Raw genomic sequence first — 19,535 nt, 5'->3', positions numbered from 1 at the left:
TACGTGTAACTTTTCGCATGTTGTATCTTTTTACTTTTCAAGTCATCAATTTTGAAAAAAAAATCAGAAAATTAAAAAATATGTAAACAATTTATAAAACTTCTTAAATTCAAGTAATTTCAACGTGCAGTCGAATCGAAAGTTGGAAACGTCTAGTCCTAGCAATTCCGGAATTTCATTCAAATATCTTTTAAGTTTTTCAAAAACCATCTCCACAACCACGATTTTGAGCCATAACTCCATAGCCCTTCTTCCCATCCCCGCCAAAATCGATAGAAGAACAAAAAAAAAATTTCCCTCATTTTGATTTTGAAGAGGAGAAGAAGAGTGGGGGTTCAATTCAACACTTCCAACTTAAAAGGTGTGGTCACCCTCCATTGGGAAGAGCCTTTGAGGAAAAGTAAAGGGTCAACCTGTCAGGATTCAACTGCAAATGGTCAAAAGAGCTTTCAAAAGAAATTCCTGATGTTTTTCATGGTGGGGACCCGGTTTGGCAAGGACCGATCGACCTCACACTCACAGTCCTGTGAACTCGATCGATAGTACTCTTTTTTTTTAGTGTAAGCATGACTATAACGTCAACAAGCATCTATAAAGAAACCGTCTTCAGATTTTTTGAGGCCGGGTTTGATGAGAAATAAAGCCAAGTCTTTTCTTGAATCTTGATTAGGGGCCAAAGTTTACGCTATCCCTTTATTCATTAAACGAACGAAGACGAGAAAAGGCCAATCATCAAGTTGAAAAGTACTTTAACGGGGGAGCATTTGCACCTTTAATCAAGTCAGAGTTTAACTGATGATGAATGTTATTTTGTGAAATTTTTTATTAAAAAAAAATACACTATAACGATTTGATATACGTGATATTTTTATTAGAAAAGACAATTGAAAAATGAATTTACGTGCAAGAAGAACAAGAGGTACAAGGGGGACGAAAAGATTCCAAAACAATCACAGTCCCCAAGGGATAAAGAGAGATTACTTGCATCACTAACTAATTAAGGATACAGTATCTGATGATATTTATATATGTCTCGAGTTCTTGGACAGGTACTGGAGGCCTAAACGCCGGATAATGATAATATGCAGCCATATATTGTGATTCTAGATGAAGTCAATGCGTCATGATTATTGCAATACTTTCAGTTGTAGTTATCTAAAGCAAAACAAGAGAGGCCCCATTTATCATTTATGTGGCGGAGGATCACAGGATTGGAGAACGAAAACATCCACTTACTAAGCATTATGCAGTGTTTGAAAACAGCGCAATTCTACATGGTCGTTCAAATTTCACAGTATAAGAAGCTCAGGCATATGATGACACGAACTCCTAATTGCAGCACTGCTGAAGTACGTAATCTGAGCATTTTGATCCCGCAACCCGCGAAGCAACGTCTCATGTGTGCATGGTTCAAAGGCGCGGTCGTAGTCGTGGTCGGGGTTCGGACCGTTTTACATCAGTCTCGGCATATCGATCGCGGTTTCGGCAATATGCAAATTTTTAAAACGTTTAATATTCTAAAAATTGTGAAAAAAAATGATAAACAAAAATAATAAAAGATTAGTAAAAATAATAAAAATTCGAATTGACTCGAGATGACTCGGAGAGTGATTCGACCGTTTCTATTGATCTCGGAGACGTTTCGATCGAATTTTCGACGATCCATTATCTTGGAATAATCTCGTTTCGATATCGGAATGGAAAATCCCGTTCCGGTGACGGCTCGGCCGAGTCGTCTCGGTTGCGGCGGCCAAGTCTTTGAACCATACATGTGTGACATGGATGTTCTTTTGCCGAAAGTCGAAATTGGCAATGTGTATATCTAGGTACCTAAAATGTATATCATGCAGTAGCAAACTCCAGATTTTAAGCATGGTAGTGGAGATTTTATTACTTACAATAGCAGAAGAGGGGTACCTACAGTAAATAATATGACTCGAGTGGAGAAGAAGATCATCCTTGTCCAAAGAACTCCACGGACATGGTATATTTGTCATACACAGCACTGCTCTTGTAGGCCTAAGAAAGAGATTCTCTACTCAAGACCTGACTTAGCATGCATATGAGAAAATAGTTACTTAACAATCCAGAAATAAGATCCCTCCGGAAATCTGCAGTCATCATGGCTTGCATTTGAGAGAGGCTACCGGCAAAAATCATTTTCCTGTATTAAAAAATCAGATGAATGTTTGGCAGGGTCACATTCATGTCGTCTAAAGACAAATGCAGAAAATACAGATAAAACATCAATTACCTGGACTCGAGCTAAACTTATTTGGTTGTTCAAGTAATTGAAATATTGCTAACTTCATAATTTGCAAGAGTGGAAACCCCTGAATTTTAAGAAAGCTATACAAGCTACTGTAGGTGTCTATATCTGTGAATACTGAAATCACATAACCCAGTGGAAACCAGTTTGGTAAGTTTGGCCCGTAGTTATAGAAACATTTCTGCCGCATCCCCAGAAAAACGGGCAGATGAGTTTCGGGGCATCCATGCTGCTACTATCTATGCAAGTAGTGCTCGATCAACGAGTGCACACGCCTCCCCCATAAGCCAGAACCTGGTGCAAATTGGTGTCTATGCCCAGGAACATGCTTTTCTACCATTCATCTAGAGTAACTGATCAAACAAGAAATTGCAGAGATTATTTTATTACAAATGGACCAAGAAAATGCATAAGATATATATCAGTTACACGATCAGTACGATAGGAAGGAAACAGAGTATCAGAATTCACTGGGTAGAGCAAGCCATTTATGCATTCTGAGAGTTATTTACAAGTATTAGGGCAAGTGAGTTGCGATACTTAAAGCTGAAAAAAGACTTTCTTCTGTTCATCCTTTTAAACCTTTTGAAGTCACATTTGATTTGTTATCTTCTATCAGAGACTAATATCCATCTTCCTTTAACGTTGTCGATTTTTTTTTTCCGAGTCCGTGTAAATAAGAAGAGGAAGGGAAAGAGCTGGACGCATTTCCTGTATATAAGGAAATCAACAAAAATGGAATTTGGAAGGTGTAATATGGAGTTTTTCAAGATTATATATAAGTTCAATCAAGCACCAAATTCAAGCAGAAGCAAATTCAAGCACCCCTTTATCTAAGTTCAATCAAGCAGAAATCAGAGGTTGTTTTCTTAGGTTCCCTGAATAATGTCTGACCCCAAATTTAGCTTCAAACCAATGAGATTTTCCATTAAGAGGAAACAGCATCCTATTAGAAAGAACCTATGTTTCTTCATGTTCATTTAATCATTTTCCCCACAAAAATATTACCCTTCACCACTTTTAAACGAAAAGCACTGCATGCACAATGTTCATGGACGTTGATGCCTCTACATATCCTACAATGTACATCCTCAGTCAACGCATGTAACCCCTAGCGCACTCCTTGTACAACTTCAACGAGACGCAGAATTCACCTTCATCTGTATTTTTGGGAACGAGTCCACATTACCAAGCTCTGTGCTGTGATCAAAACTTTTTAAAGTCGTATGGCTCCAGTTTACAACCTGATCTCTCTCAGACAATTCATCAAGCAGTTTCCGTGCCGCATTCAGGTAAAGCTACTCAAAACTCGAGCATTTGTTCAATGGTAAATGACCCCACCAATTGGTAGACGTGAATCGATCACAATCTTGGAGAATGGAGGAAGAGCTCAAAGACGCAGTCTACACTTGGCGCCTTATTAGAGAAGGCGTGAATTGTAACAGGTGTTAATAGTTAGCTTTTGTCAGGAACCCATTACTATATTTATGTGTCCTGATTTGGAAAGGGGCACTAGTGATTAAAGCCTCGAATCAAATACCGCTGAAAATAAATCCGGTAAGCAAAATTAAGCGTAGTGCTAATTCCAAAGGCTTGAAGCCTTTGATTTTCTTACTGTGGAAGTTGTAAGTAAGAGGCCTTGGATTCAAGACTTCTCATTTACAAAAAAAAAAAAAAAAAAAAAAAAGAAAATCCCTTGAAGGACAAAATCTGAGAGCATAATTGCAAGATTTTCAACAAGTTCCACAACTATCTAAAGAGAAATTTCGTAATATCAATAATTACTATAAGAAGTCTGCAGGTACAGAGCCACAAGATGGCTTGTGTAAATGAAGATATGGTCACTACATGCTTTGATTACAGAATTCTTCCTCTAATACTCTAGGAAGCTTTCTGTGAAGATACTTCTTGTTCAGTATGACTAGTGTTAACCTCTTTGTGTAACCTATCAAGGAACCGATGCATCTCCTCCAAAGTTTTGTCGTCTGACATAGAAAGACAATGTTGCATTGTTAGGCTTAGATCATACGAAACGAAAGTTTACAGGAAGGAAATTGGAGGATTGAATATATAGAGCATTACCAAATCTTGGCATTGTGTGGCCCTTTGGATGATGAATGACCAAGGGGTCAACACATGATTCTATTAGTTTAGTCCCATATGGCTTCAGGAAATCCTGCTCCCCTGCAAAAGGAAGGTTGTTCTTCAATTGTCTGGAGATGATTTATTGACAGTCCAACAAATTTCCTTGTATGTTTTTGTTTCTAACACGCTTTAGTTTCTAACATCAAACAAACTGCTCTATAGAGTATGTCGTCAAAGTCTTGCATGTGCTTGTATACCATCATCATATAACAGCTTTTGCTCAACTTTCTACCGTGAGTTACGTACCAAATGAGCAAGTAACATGTCTTTGCTGATAATTAATCTGAATCGTCAATGGATCACAAGATATGATACAACAGTTTCACATAAATTCAGAGCAAATTGCTCGTGCATGAGCTTGATGGGCAGATTAAAAACAGCAGTAATTATGGATCATCAAATGCAAGAGGCATGTTATGTAACCAACAGCAATATGAAATGCAAGTAAACGATTCATGCTTGATGAGCACACAGGCAGTGGAGAGCAGGGGACACACACCAACTATGACTCCAGTATTGAATAGAGATGCTCAAAGTAGCTGATAAAGAATTTGAAAGCTGCAATACTTCTAGTCTTTTTGGATATTGCTCAGTATTGAATAAACCGATTATCAAAATCCAATTACTAAAAAATGTTAAAAAAAGAAAAATAATCAAAATTCATTGTTCTCATCTCCTCCCATGAGCATAAGTTGGATTATATAGAGACCTAGCTACAATGCTAAAATGAAATCATCCTGATTTCACTTGATTTTCTCTGAAAAACGCAGTTGCAAATTTAGGACATGAATGTTATACTGCTAGCTCTCACTAGATGTGGTTATTCTGTGCTTGAACTTATTATACACATAAATTGGGATCATCAGAAAGGAAAGAATGGCCAACATAAAGTTTGAATATATACATGAAGATTAACTATATCATCATCATCAGCGACACCTACCTAAGAAGTGAACAGAAGTGCACTGAATTGGTGATGCATAAGCTTTCTCAGCCACAGACTGGTTCCTAAATTTTGCCCCTCCAACTATTATCAAGAACTTTATCTTAGGTACCTTTGTAAGAGCCACACCCTGCAAAAAAGTAAATACCATCTCTTGAAGGTCAAATCACCAGGCTCCAATTGAAAATTATTTTTTTAAGTCCAGAAAAAATTCTCCCAACTTTAACCGCTTACCTTCTCTTGAAGTCCAGGCAATGCAGCTGATAAAATTGCTCCCTGAATTGTTCAGGAGCCTCAATTAGATAGACACACCAACCAAAATTCACACCCAAGTAATACATAATGTTTAATTCGATGGCATGCCATAATTGGCGGTTGATGGAAAGGATGGTAACAAATCCGCTAATGCATCCTTTTTGCATATTTGCAATAGCAACCAAATTATACCACGAAGGAATGTAATTCCTCTAAATGGTAGTAAGAAAGACATAGAACACGAACCTGTGAGAAACCAAGAAGACCATCAAAAGGGCCATGCTTAACCATGCAATCTTCTATGTAAGCAAGACACTCATCGAAGTTCTGATACTCTGTAAATTCCTGAGCAAGGAAAGTAATATCATGTACGAGTATGACACTCATGTCAATTTCCAATCTTGAAAAACAGTAATTACCAAAATTTGAGTGAAAATATATCTGACCTTATTGAACTGAAACCATTCATAATAAGGAGGATCAAATATCCCTTCAACTTCGGATTTGCCCTGGCATGGAAAAGGTGCATCCACGTATACAAGATCAAGCTTGTCCAACACAGATTGAGGCCATTTAGTAGTCACTTGTTTCCTGAGAATTTCACCACTTGTTCTGAACCCGTGTAGGCACAGAAATCTGGGCTTCCTGGGACTACACCCTTCACTGCCCATCCCGGCCCCTTGATTAATTCTATTAAAAACTCTGCAATTTCAGGTTTTGGGCAGTTTCTCGAAACCTTTTTCCCGATAGTTTTGGAGAGGAAGAGGTCAGAGGATGGTGCCAAACTCAGGGAACGACGGCAACAGAAGCAATGGTTACGAGTTCTGAATGTATTATACTAGTAACTAGGCAGCGTCGTCTCCGAATTACGGTCATATAATAAATATATGGATGAAGCGAGGATCCTCGGAATATAGTAAAACGCGGTGAAATCGATGGCTTGAAGGGTCTTTGAAAATTTAGGCCGTCAGCGGAGCGTGGACAATTAGGTGGACCGGAATCTGGTAGCGCTAAGCGGTCCAACGTGGGAAGCCAGCAGAAGGGCAGGTCCGACTCCGCGGGAGGAAGTTGACATATAAAGAGTTAATCACGTGAATGAACCGGCTCTTGCCACGTGCTTCTAATCAACATTATTATCGTCCACATGCCTTGTTTAAATTGACATTTTTTTTCTAAAAAATTATTATACTTTTCGTAAACACGTTTTTTAAATACCTTTCATGTCAAATATATCGAATAGTTATAATATATTTTTTTATAAAAATTTTAGAAGACAGCAATCAATCGGAACAGATAAAAATTTGGCGGGAGGTCAATAAAATAGGCATAAATCTTAGAGAAGATTTCTAAAATTATCCCCTTTTTCTAACCAACATTCTCTTGCACATGATCGCATTTGGATTGCCACTTTTCTCTAAAAATTTCGTATGCTTTTGATGAATATATTTTTTATCTCGCATACATCAAATTATTATAATATGTTTTTGACCACACCCTTTAAAGATGGCAATTGAAACGGACTAATTTTGCTTCTTGAGAAAGTCTTTTAACGTAATTGATTACCTAACTTTTTAGTTTTATGACGTGTTTAATGACCGGACTTTTAGGTAAGGTATTATTTGCCAACACCTTTTTCCTTTGCTATAGCATGCGCACAAAGCAATTTGCCAATTCCTCTTCCTCTCCGAAAGTGACGTAGGCTGCAGTCCCAATTGGAATAAATTGGCGCGTCCTAAATTGGCGTCCCCCTTAAGTGACGTATGCAAAAGTTTGTCAACCTCTAGAAGATGGCATATTCCAAGAGCGAATGAAATAACTAGTCATTTGACAACCAAAAAAAAAAAAAAGAAATAACTAGTCAACCGAATTATTTTGAATCTTATATTTTGTTTTTATTTAGCTAAAGTAATCCTTCAATCAGTAATAAAGATATTTTTTTGTAATTCAACGAAAAAGAAATATATATTTTGGTCACTTGTCTAATGAAAATGTTTACTTGTTGGTCTCAAAATATATGCTTTAATACTTGGTAAGAATTTTGCATTTCACTATTCTGCCACAGGAAATTAATGATTCAATTCCTTTGGGTCGTGTTATCGGAAAACATTAGGGGGAAAAAAACACTGTATAGTTAATCTTTCCTAGGGCGAAAGGTATTAAATGTATACATATAATTTCTCCCTAATTTACAATTTCATTTTTTATATGTAACATGCATCTAATAAAAAGATTTTACGTTTTTCGTAAACACGTTTTTTAATTATTTTTTTATTTTAGATATACTAAATTGTTGTAATATATTTTTTTAGAAAAACTCCAAAAAAAAAAAAAAACAATTCAAATGAGAAGTAGATCCACTCATAAGAACTACCTTTACATTTGACGATTCTGGGAAATTAGATTGAAAGTTTTGCTTGACGTCAAAATGTTTGTTTATAGTAGGCCTAGTTCTTCTTGGCCTCTCCGTCCAATTTTGTAGCAGTACTGGTCCCCTTTTGATTGCTATTTTTAGGTGTTTTTATAGAAAAATGTATTTGTAGCAATTTGATGTATGTGAGATAAAAAGGTGATTGAAAAATGTGTTGAGGAAAAACGTAAAAATTTTTCTGCAAAAAAAATCACAATGCAAACAAGGCAACTATGGTTTTTTTTTTTTTTTGTCACAACTATAACATTTCTATAACCTACTTTATCCTATTCTAGATTGAGGGGAATAACTGACAGAAAATACCACCGGAGGAAATCACTGAAAGTGGAAAGCCAAAAATAGTGGCTAGTGGGAGGTAATGTTTGAAGTCTTGACCGTCTTGGTGGTGACCAAGAGATCAAATGGATGGATACGATATACCTACACTTACTTTATGCTAGGGGAACGAGACAACTAAAGAGGTCCAAAAAAATTTGGAAAGGACTAAACCACTATCGACTCAAATGAGTGCGTAGACCTACACTTATTTTATACTAGAGGGACCAGATGACATAAAGAGACTAAAGAAGAATTCGGAGAGGATTAAACTATTATCAGTTTAGACGGATGCCTACGCATCTGTTGACAATATTTTTAAAAAAATCTGAATTTTTAAAATATAGATAAGAAGATTTGATCACTTAATCTACGTTCAAATAGAGGTTTAAAACTTGTTTGGTGGCTGAGTATTGGGTTAACCATGCCTTGTTTACTCAGTAGTAATTGTTTGACTCCAAAAATTGGACCCCAACCATATTGACTGAGTAGTATTTGTTTCACATGTCAGCAATAATGGCCGCCCTAAAAACTAATTCAAACCGTTGGATTGACCAGCCAATCATCAGAACCGACGGTAGATCACAACTCCAATTACGTCACTCAGCTCCTCCCAACCACAATCGGACACGTCAAAAATCCTCCATCACTCCCCGCGTCTGTTGGGAAAACAAAATTCAATTTCAAACAAAAAATAAAATACAAATAAAAACTCTCCTCGTTCGAATTCAAATCAGAAAACCAAAACGATCCAGAATTCACAGCAGAATAGTAATCACCCGACTCTAGCCCTCCGCGTTGCAGAAGATCCTCTCTTCGGCTTTGCCTTATTCTTTTTCCTGTTTCCTGTTTTTTTTTTTTTGATCAATTTTCATCTGATGGCATCGAGTTCTAGCAGACCCGGCGATTTTTATGGCGCCGCTGCCTATAGATCGAGGTAATCTTCTGCTTTTGAATTGATAAAGTAATGATCTGATTTTGGTTTCATGTACAATATTTTGCCCTAATTTATAATTTGTTTTTTTGTTTTTTAACCTATGTTATCAATTGTTCGATGAAATTGTGCAGAGAGGGTTTAAGTACGAGACAAGTGGGAGGATCAGATGAAATTCAATTGAGGATCGATCCGATTCATGGAGAGTTCGATGAAGAAATCACCGGTCTTCGTAAACAAGTTCGTCAGCTAAGGAATGTAAGTTTCTCATCGACCTTTTGCGTTAATTAGGAATATAATAGCATTTCAGCTTGAGAATATGTATAATTTGCTAGCTTTCTTCCAAATATTCTGAAATTTTCCATTTTTCCGGTCGTTTTGGGGGGGGGGGGGGGTATTTATTGTTGTTAGTTACTTAAAAAGATAGATCAGTTAGTGGTTAAAAAAATATGTTGTTGCTTTTTTTTCGATATAGTGATGAACTTGGAGAAATTTGGGTATTCTGTGCTTATGGCAATTGGCGTCTGTAAATTTGTTGCAATTTTTATGTACGGGTGAAAGACAAGCTGGAGAGTACATCGTGTACGAGGTATCCACCATTGCGAGATTTGAGAAAGATAAGTTTTTCTGGGTTTAGAATGGAGTCTGTGAATTAGGTTTTGTTGTTGCTGTGCCAATGCTTTGCTATCTGCCTAGGTAACTCACGGATGTTCACTCTGATGTTCATTTGTGCCTGTGATACACTTGGTAGGATGTTAAATTTGAAATTAAAACTGAACGGCTACTGCAACACTGTGATATGTCAACCTTCTAGTTATTGGCTGTGTATGTAGATGGGAAGGTTTCATCTTTGTAGCAAAGTTGAATTTTATTTGGATTGCTGGGAGTGGATGCTTGTGATTTTTATACCTTGTCATTTAGTTGATATTTTTCATTAGATTCTATGGATTGAGGGTTATGCATATTGATTGCATCAATATGTAAGTTATTGTTCCAGTCCTTGTAGTCATTCATACATCTTTCCATAGACAGGAAGTAGACAAATTAGTTTTGAGTTCATAAACATCTACTGGAAAGGCTTATTTCTGTGCAAACACTCTTTCTTTTTTCCTTTTTTTTTGTTGGGGGGGGGGTGTTGGATACTGTTTTAATTTGTGAGTGATCACAATACCATGAATTGGAGCAAGATCATCTTGCCAAGGAGAAGAATGCTACTTCACAACATTCTATTTCTATATTTTTTTTCTCTGTGTTTTTGATGATTCCCCCCTGGTACCACGGAAAGCTCTGGGAATCTTTTTCTCACTTATCCAATGGTTGGATTGGTCAAATTGAGTGGTTTTTCTGCTGCTAAGTGGAGAATCAGTGAAATTTATTGGTATATTAACTATAGTTTTGAGCCTTTCCTTCAGAAACCTGCATCGCAGCTTTGAAGTTACTTGCCTTTTCAATGTTTCTTTTTTAATGCTTGTCAAGTAAACATCAGTACATGGTTTCATGTGTCCTCTATTTTTCATGCTCTTACTCTTAAAATATGTTTGCAGGTAGCTCAAGACATCGAGACAGAAGCCAAGTTTCAGAATGATTTTATCAACCAGCTGGTATGCCAAGAGCTGTAGTTTGAATTGTTTCAGTAGTTTGTTGATTGTCTACTAAGATTTTGATTCATTAATTTTACTTATTTGATCTCTTTGTCTCTATCAATTAGGAAATTAGCTCCCTTTTTTTCTTTTTGGTGTGTGTGTGTACATGGTGGTTCGTTTTCGTGGGGGGCGGTGGGGGGCAAAGTCTAGACTATATTGCCCATCTGCATTGATTTTTGATTTACCTGTGATATATTGTGCAAACCTGCCTTCCCTCTTCCTGAAGGAAGGGATTTCCGCAAGGCAATTGGTCACTCATTTCTTGTTTTGTTTGGACAGCAAATGACACTGATTAAAGCTCAAGCAGGGGTGAAGAACAACATGCGGAGATTGAACAAAAGTATCATCAAGGAAGGCTCAAATCACATTATGCATGTAGTTCTTTTTGCACTACTGCTGTTCTTTGTGGTCTACTTCTTATCCAAGTTCTCAAGAAGATGACGGCAGATTGTTTTTGGGATAGATTCTCTTGTCAATTGTTTCAAGACCATGTCACAAGGGATCTAGTCTTAGAGAACGCAGCATGTGTCAAATGTAAATCATCTCCATGATAGTAATGCTACTTGTATTGACAGAGTTGCTAGAAAAGCATTTTCATTTCCAATCCTCCTGCCAAAAAGTAGAAAATCTGTGTTTAGGCTGCCTAATGAGAGACTACTGTGTGAGAGAATTGTCTTACTCTACTGTTAAAGTTTTGTTTAGTGGCCGAGCAATCAAGAAAGAGGAACTGATGTATAACCAAATGTGCTCTTGCCATCAAATTCTATGCTTTATGCAGTATGATTGGAATATTCATCTGTAGTTTGCTTAAACGACTGTCAACTCTTGCTAGTTGCTTGCTTATTTGATGTTTCTTGCTTTCGTGGCCCGGTGCCTGTTGCCAAAATTGGCTGACTAGCAAGCGCAGGCTTTTGTAGTGAGCTGCCGATCATCATCTACCTGCCTTTTGGTAGCTTCTTCCAATTTCTCTTGCCTCACTTCGTGAAGGACCTTTTTGGCCCATTCGGTAAAGTAGGTTTTGTTGTGACCAACTTGTCCATCTTTGTGGAAGAAAAAGCATTGAAGTTCATCTTTGGGGTTCGGGCACTCTTGGCCGTTTTGATCCCACCACGCCCCTCGGTGTTTCATTCCTGACATATTTGCCAGCCAGTGGTGGGCATATTGGCCCATTCCCGCATGCTCCAGCCATCCTTTTGGGAAGAATTCCATAATGCTGCTGTTCCTATCCATGAAGAACATGTTCGTCAACTGAGCCCCGTGTGGAGATGCCACAACGTCGCTCTTGCTCATTACGAGCACCTAAAATTGGAACAACAAATTGAGTCAATGTATCAGTAGATCCATCCGCCAACGCGTTTTTACCAGAAAGTGACCAAGGCACTAGCCATTACGATGACTAAGGGATAGACTTGGACGCCCATCTACTACTTACAAGCTTTTACTCAATGGAAAACTATCCAACATTTGCAGGTGAAAAATGTTTCAGTCCCCTTATCTGTAAATACTGAATAGAGTTCAACATTGAGAGCACGGGTATGCGGGATACCTGATCACAGAAGCTTAGATCTTCCGACTGAACCACATCGAACTGGCATCCTTCTACTGCAGCGCAAGCTTTTGCGAATATCTCTCTCACAGCCGTTGCATTCTTGAAAGACCTCGAGCCTCGTCTCATTAGCAGAGTGAACTTGATAAGCGGTAAACCTCTTTCATTGACCTCTATCCCTCTTCTTACTTGGTTGAAGCCACAAAACTTTCTGGCCTTGCAGCGTAACAAGTCAAAAGCCTTCAATTTGCTCTCCGCTCCCATTGCTCCTGTATCATGCCTCATCACAAGAGCCTTCTCAAAGCAGTAAGGTCCATCTCCTTTATCAAATCCTTCCACCTTAACATCCCCATAGTTTATTTGCATCAAGTGCCCAAGCCACGATCCCATTTTGTGCCTGAGTTCTCCCCAGTGAAACAGCACCCATCTACTTGGCCTCGAGCACCCATTCTTCATAGACCATCTCACGAAAGGGGCCGCAGCAGATACTCCATGCCACAAGTTATCGTGATTGAAGTAGGTGTCTGATATAAAAGTAAGGCCTTCCAAGAGAATGGCTGATTCAGGTAGACTCTCTTTCCATGCCAATGCATAGGAATTTTTTGTGCCATCACGTGTGTCTCGTCCCTTCAGGCAAAGAAGCCGGCCTTGGGATGCCTCTGATGGGAAATACAAGTGTTCAGCCTCATTCTCCTCTAGAGTGTCATTCAATGAACTCATGAACCAAGTGTTGCCCGTCATGGCAGATTCTGAAAACCTGAGGTCCTTCAGGGGCAGGAAAGTCACCGACTGCTTTAGTTTGTCAACCAAGGCATCGATGACCTTAGTCTGGTTCCACGCACCAGCCTCTGTTTTGCACTGGGGGAAAATGGCCTTCGGACTCGAACTTGGATGGAAGGAAGAATCAAGAGTGAATGATTGAACGTAGAAGACAATTACTAAGGAGAACAAAAACTGAAAGAGTATGAGGAAGGTGATTGACCGGCATTCTTTCTTGGTCTGGGTGCAAGGTTTTTCATGTTCCTCCATTTTCATCGGGCCTCCAAGATCAATCTCGCATCAATAAAGGGGCCGAGTTTAAGAATTTTATCACTTTAAAGAAGCAAATTAAGTCTCGAGATTGAGGCCATAAACTAGTTTAATCAAGCAGACGAAGAAGAGACCTCCAAGGTCAACGTGTCTTGGTGGTGGTTTCCACTTTCCAGTCACAACTAAATTAATCTCTCGATGCCACACAAGTTCAGCAGCAAGAATACTTATATTATTTCCAAGGCAACCCACCTTTGGATTAATGTCTGATAAATGCTTAACCAAGGGGAGCTTTAATTTTGATTGTTTGACACAACCAATACTCTCATTTTATTATGGTGATCTTTTGTGGATGCCTGCAACAGGAATGTAAAAATAAAATTTTATAAGGTCTTCCATCGGCCGGCATCAACGCTAAATATGAAAGATGTACCCTTGTGGCAGCTCAGCAGATTTGGATTCTTGATCATCCATTTGCCCACATTAGAAGATAGTTGATTTCCACCCTTCACATCATGTAAGATGAAGTGAATGTGAGATAATTTTACCACGTCCAAATCCCAACTCAAATGAGCAATGGCGGAACCGTAACTTGCCATAATAAACTGCATAGAACACCTAGCTTGTTTAAACATCTTATACGGAAAGATTAAAGAACTTGCTCAGAAAACAATGGCTGAAGGCCAGTTGGGTGGAGGCAAAGATCGACAAGTCTTGGACAAGCGATCAAGAAGCGCACTAACGTTTTTCTTTCTTTTTAAATTCTCCAGTGCACTGGCTGCTACGCCAATCCAGCAGGGATAAATTTAATAACATAAGCAGCAAATCACTCCATTGGTCAGTACAGCATGTGCATGAAACTGGCCATACAACGTTAATCTATTTACAGATTCTCTGTATGTACATCAGATTTATTGCTAAAATCATGTAAGCAGAACTGTCAGCCTAAACCGTTACAAGTCAATCTAGATTAAAATCCCAGAAAGTCGTAGGAGGTAAGTTATTGGTTGGATACCCTCTTTGCTGTAGCAACTGCAGCTAGTTGGTTAATTAAGGCAGACTTGGTACTGTCAGCTCTTTATGTACACGAGAGTCAAAATGCTTTGCAGAGACTGCCAGCCTTCATGTTAGAGGAGTGCTGCTCCCGTATCGGACTGCTGGGACCATGACCACACAGCCTGCTCCTTTTAGGCTCAGATATCCTTACATGTGAAATTGCAACGGCAAGTGCATCAACCAAACCCGAGTCATCTTGCTCCCCTAAATCTTTAGGAAGACTCTCCAGTGATGAAACTGGACTTGCATCCTCAGTGGGTGTATCACCTCTTCTATTGCTATCTAGCTGCAATCTTCCTGCAGTAGCTGACATTGGAGTAGATGCGCCACCAAAATGAAGCCTAACCTTTGACTTGATAGGCAGAGTCTTCAACATCCTCTCAGTGTAGAATGAAATCCATGGATGACCTGTCATTGCATGGAATATCTTCAATGTAGGAGGAAAGCTGGTTTACAAGTTTGTGTCTAATAGCAGGTCACAGATATTGTAACTACTTCAACTAGGAAGAAAGATTTGGGTAAAGAAGCAAGTGATCAGAGGATACTAACTCCTACTTAGCTAAATTCAATATTTTCAAATATCTATTAAACAATTGAGATAAAGGCAGCTGGTTGACGATAAAACAGAACGACGGAAAGCCAAAACCTCCAGAACAAATTAGACAAGACACAGATAAAGCTTACATAGCACTTCATCAGCAGTTATTCTTGCCGCCGCATCCCTAGTAAGAATACGCTCCAGGAGATCTCTTGCAAGTTTAGAGACTGATTTCCATGTTTCTGAATGGAAATCAAGCTCGCCATTCTTAATTGCCTCAAACACAGCATCCAAGGAGGTTCCTTGAAATGGGAGAACACCAACCAAGAGAGCATGTAAAAGAACACCAGCACTCCATATATCCACTTTCTCAGAGTAATCCCCCACTATAACTTCAGGTGCAACATAAGCTGGACTTCCAGCCAAACCAGTTAATCTCTGACCTGCTCAAACATCCCACCACATGTAAGACAAAGGCAAAGTAATCACAGTCACCATTATTGTAGACCCTTAAAAATGGCATTTACCATGAGAAAAGAAAAGGGGGGGGGGGTTGGGTGGGCAAAATACCAAAAGCACCAATTACCACTGGAAAACAAGGCTAAAATTATAGTAGGAAAGTGACAATTGGACTAAAGACACATAGAAGCAGCGAAGGAAAAGTTCTTCTATTCAAGGTAAATAATTAAGCAGACGTGAATAACAATGCAGCTGAGCTTCTCTTCCTGTGAAAATGATGAAAACACATATATGGAAAAAAAAAAAGAAAAAGGGAACACATCTACACAATCTTGTCTGATCTGGCATGGGGTCAGAGAGTCAATTCCAGTGGAAAATATAATTGATGGTCGAAAAAGGTATGGCCACATTGATTTTCTTCACTCTCCATTGCAAATATTGTTAATTTCTCTTCCCTAACTTAGTTCAAATGCTTTCTCTTCGCTTCTGGTCATTTACTTGTCCGTCTATTACCAAACTCCCCCAACCCTCGGCACCTTTTCCATTTTTACCTTTTTCCCTTCTTCTTCTTCTTTAAGTCAGCTGGTATATGTAGGTATCAGTATTACATGCTCATCGGTATCTTTTTGAAAGCCAGCCAATGACTTCAACAACACTAATAGTCCAACAAAGAGTGGAAAATCCAATGATCACTTTCTAAGTCCACATTAACAGCTAGCCAGTAACTTCAACAACAGAGCAGAAAATCCAATGATTTCTGAGTGCACATTAATGCCTTGGATCTGTCCAACACCGTATCATGAGAACAAGAGTAAAGTTTTTGATCCACAAAATTGCCATAAGGTTAAGGTTGCACACAAGTAGGTAAATGGTGATTCATTCTTTGATTCAAACTCTTCCATGTTGCACTAGCATGTCGTTTCATGGAGCTAACATTCAAGATAAAAAGCTGCCTTATCCCTCCAGGTATCCAAACTTAAATCCAAAAAAGCATTTGTGAAAGACAAAGTAAATTCAGCTACTTCCAAAGCAGCAAATCAAACTTCTGTAACATTCTGTAAAAATTAGAAACATAGAGCATTTTTGGGATCAATCACCAGAAATCAAAACAAATAAGACCAAGAAAATACACAGAGACATGATCCTACAAAGTAAGCATAAAGCGCCAACGAAGAAAAGAAAACTTCTGTATCTGTGTATAAATGCAAATCCTAATGAAAAAATTGAGTAATTTCTTTCAAGGAGATGAGATTTTACCATTAGCAATCCTCACAGCCAAGCCAAAATCTGCAAGCTTTATCTTTCCAAAAGTAGTTAGAAGAATGTTTTCAGGCTTTATATCCCTATGCACAACCCCCATTTCATGGCAATACTTGATTACCAGCATCAAGTCCTTAAATATATTAGCAGCCTGGTGCTCAGAGTACAGGCCTTCCCTGGCCATCTGATCAATCAACCTCCCACCAGAACATAGTTCCATCACCAAATGAAAACTTTCATCATCCTCATAGACTGCCTCCAATGTCACCACACCAGGATGGCCTGATAAATGCTGCATTATCTCCACCTCTCTATGAACAGTCTCCTCACCTTTCTTCAGTGTTTTACATGCGAATTGTACCCCGGTAACCTTACTCCTACACAACCAAACTGATCCAAATTTTCCTCTCCCAATCTTGTCCACCAACTCATAATCATCCTCAAGCTTATTCTTCCTACCAGTTTGAGTTGCGGTATCTATACACCCTATCTTCCGCTTAAGCCCTCGACCCGATAACCCTATGGACGAGGCCCCGCATGGTGGCGCTGTGGCAGCAATGCCAGCAAGCCTAGTACTTTTACATGACTTGACAATTTCACAACCCCCGACCCCACCATCACCCTCTTCCTTGCATCTCTTTTTCAACCTTGAATAATCTTCTAAAGAGTAATGAAATCGTAAATTCGATACCGATGAATTAAGATCATGGGATCCCTCGAAAGCCCCAATCTGTTTTGGGCCTAAAATTTCACTCCCTTTCCTCTTCTTCCTCATTAATCAGATTAAAAACTTAAATTCAAAACAAGAACATGCACCAGAGATGCTCAGGAACTTCAATCCTGCAAATTAAATTGTGAAAAAGGAAAAAAAGTAAAAACCAAAAAAAAAAAAAAGAAGAAAGAAGATAACTTTAATCAATGACCATTGGCATTAATTAAAAAAAAACCCATGATTCAGTTTTTTGCGAGAAACATACAAAAGCTATCACTTTACAAGAATTAAACAAAAGCTATCACTTTACAAGAATTAAAGGAAATAAGACAAACCTGTCGGATTGAGGGACAAAACCCAGATGAGGTAAGGAAAGATGAGACAGAAAAAATGGGATTCTTTATGGGTTGGATTTGCTTTTATGGTATAGGAAGAGGGACAGGTTGAGATCCAAAACAAGAACCCTATACACCTTCAAGGGAAGGAAAGATCATATAGGATGGATTGGAAGGAAATTGTTGCTTAGGATTAGGAATGTTTATGATTGTGGATGATTTGGCTGTCGGAAAAATACAATGAGAGAAAAGGAACGCGTCCTATTATATTATGTGAACACCTTCAATTTGTACAGACTCCAGAAGTTGGTTCCTTCTCTAATTCCCTAAGGTTTAAGAATCAGCATAGTAACAAAAGAGGATATGTAATCATTCGAAGGGAAAAAAGCATTTTTTAATTGTTAGATTTTTCTTTTTTAATATGTTTGTCTTGGGAAATGGGATTGTCACTGAGTACCGGAGTTTGGTGTGTCTGTGAGAAGGAAGATAGTGATGCTGAATTTACCAAAATAAAAAAAGAATCATACATTAAAAAGCTAATAAATTAAGTTTAACTTTCTTATGTCTTTTTTTTTCCTGAAATACTTTAAGTTTTATTTTGTTTTTGTTCTAAACAACGTTTCCAAATATATAAAGAAAAGAAAGAGTTTAGTATTGTTTTAGGAGAAATTTGCCTAAATTGACAAATTTAATGACAAAATTAAATATTTATCATTATCGTTATTGCCTAGGAATTCGAGGGAAAGGTTTCAACATTTGAAACCTAAACTAGGGTTTGAGAGTTGAACCAGTAATCTCATTTGATTAATGTCTCTATCAATTGAATTTTATTTTGAGAACAAATTTTTAAACTTTAATACGTAGACAATGCTTGTGATTAGTTTCATTCTTGCCTTAAGATTGAAAAGTAAGAACAAGCAAATAAACATATTACTTATTTTATTCTCATTTTTTAGTAATTTAGTATTTTGGGACGACAAGGTAGCAAATGAACTTATTTGCCAGGAAGTTAGAGCAAATTATCTGGTTGACCATTAAACTTTTGCCATCGTTCAGTTTTGGTCACTCAACTATTAAAAGTCTGGTTTTGATCACTGAAATATATAAAGTTAAGACGGGAGACTATTCTGTTATATTTGGCCGTTAAGTTTACCAATATGTCTGTTTGCGCGATTTTCAAGATAAAAGTTAGGGTCAATTTAGGAAGTTCAACATCTTCTCTCAAAAATTGTTCCTCTTCCTCCTCCCCCTCCTCAAATCTTTGTCAGATCCTTTTCATCCACCGCAGGCATCAAGACCAAACCCAGAACCTCCCCTCAAGCAACCCAATCTCCCTGCTGCCTGTCCCCAAATTCTCCATTCGCTAAACTTCCTTCCTCCAGTCCCTCCACCAGCGGCACCTCCGCTTCAAGCCGTACATCCCTCTCCAGCCTCCATCTCTCCCTCCTGGAACACGCCTATATTTATGATTTCTCCGAAATCCGTTCTGTCGCCAACAATTTTCTCGCCAAACGCTACTCCACTTTCTCCTCCTCCTCCTCCCAGTCCTGGTGTTGCGAGCTCAACGGAAAGGACGTCATTATTTTCCAACGGAAAATCCATCAAACAATCCACGAATCTGACTGAGATCCAAATTATTGTTTATTTGTAAAAGCCACATAAATGCTT

The 19,535-nt window shown here is 38.4% G+C and overlaps 4 protein-coding genes across 5 annotated transcripts; 1 reads left to right on the top strand and 3 right to left on the bottom strand.

The window, feature by feature from the left end:
- Nucleotides 1–4,023: 4,023 nt before the first annotated feature.
- LOC113713677 (uncharacterized) lies at nucleotides 4,024–6,657 on the bottom strand. 2 transcript variants are annotated; one of them, XM_027237457.2, is made up of 6 exons: nucleotides 6,059–6,657; nucleotides 5,859–5,957; nucleotides 5,592–5,633; nucleotides 5,358–5,487; nucleotides 4,352–4,453; nucleotides 4,024–4,254 (listed from the first exon to the last, which is right to left on the bottom strand). In XM_027237457.2, the coding sequence occupies exons 1-6, from the start codon at nucleotides 6,281–6,283 to the stop codon at nucleotides 4,151–4,153; spliced, it is 702 nt and encodes a 233-aa protein (XP_027093258.1). In that variant the 5' UTR covers nucleotides 6,284–6,657; the 3' UTR covers nucleotides 4,024–4,150. The 2 variants fall into 2 exon arrangements, with proteins under 2 accessions (XP_027093258.1, XP_027093260.1); XM_027237459.2 differs by having other exon boundaries at nucleotides 5,859–5,994; nucleotides 6,032–6,286.
- A 2,385-nt stretch (nucleotides 6,658–9,042) lies between these two features.
- On the top strand, nucleotides 9,043–11,744 carry LOC113713678 (bet1-like protein At4g14600). The gene is made up of 4 exons (XM_027237460.2): nucleotides 9,043–9,292; nucleotides 9,424–9,547; nucleotides 10,834–10,890; nucleotides 11,212–11,744. The coding sequence occupies exons 1-4, from the start codon at nucleotides 9,234–9,236 to the stop codon at nucleotides 11,371–11,373; spliced, it is 402 nt and encodes a 133-aa protein (XP_027093261.1). The 5' UTR covers nucleotides 9,043–9,233; the 3' UTR covers nucleotides 11,374–11,744.
- On the bottom strand, nucleotides 11,510–13,698 carry LOC113713676 (uncharacterized). The gene is made up of 2 exons (XM_027237456.2): nucleotides 12,479–13,698; nucleotides 11,510–12,231 (listed from the first exon to the last, which is right to left on the bottom strand). The coding sequence occupies exons 1-2, from the start codon at nucleotides 13,511–13,513 to the stop codon at nucleotides 11,827–11,829; spliced, it is 1,440 nt and encodes a 479-aa protein (XP_027093257.1). The 5' UTR covers nucleotides 13,514–13,698; the 3' UTR covers nucleotides 11,510–11,826.
- A 660-nt stretch (nucleotides 13,699–14,358) lies between these two features.
- On the bottom strand, nucleotides 14,359–18,321 carry LOC113713675 (serine/threonine-protein kinase PEPKR2). Its single transcript, XM_027237455.2, has 4 exons — nucleotides 17,868–18,321; nucleotides 16,818–17,660; nucleotides 15,248–15,544; nucleotides 14,359–14,971 (listed from the first exon to the last, which is right to left on the bottom strand). The coding sequence occupies exons 2-4, from the start codon at nucleotides 17,593–17,595 to the stop codon at nucleotides 14,601–14,603; spliced, it is 1,446 nt and encodes a 481-aa protein (XP_027093256.1). The 5' UTR covers nucleotides 17,596–17,660; nucleotides 17,868–18,321; the 3' UTR covers nucleotides 14,359–14,600.
- Nucleotides 18,322–19,535: the final 1,214 nt, after the last annotated feature.

The sequence above is a fragment of the Coffea arabica genome, chromosome 10c, assembly GCF_036785885.1.
Source record: "Coffea arabica cultivar ET-39 chromosome 10c, Coffea Arabica ET-39 HiFi, whole genome shotgun sequence".
NCBI classification, from domain to species: domain Eukaryota; kingdom Viridiplantae; phylum Streptophyta; class Magnoliopsida; order Gentianales; family Rubiaceae; genus Coffea; species Coffea arabica.
Note: the sequence above shows the minus strand (reverse complement) of the source record. Positions and strands in the feature narration are given on the sequence as shown.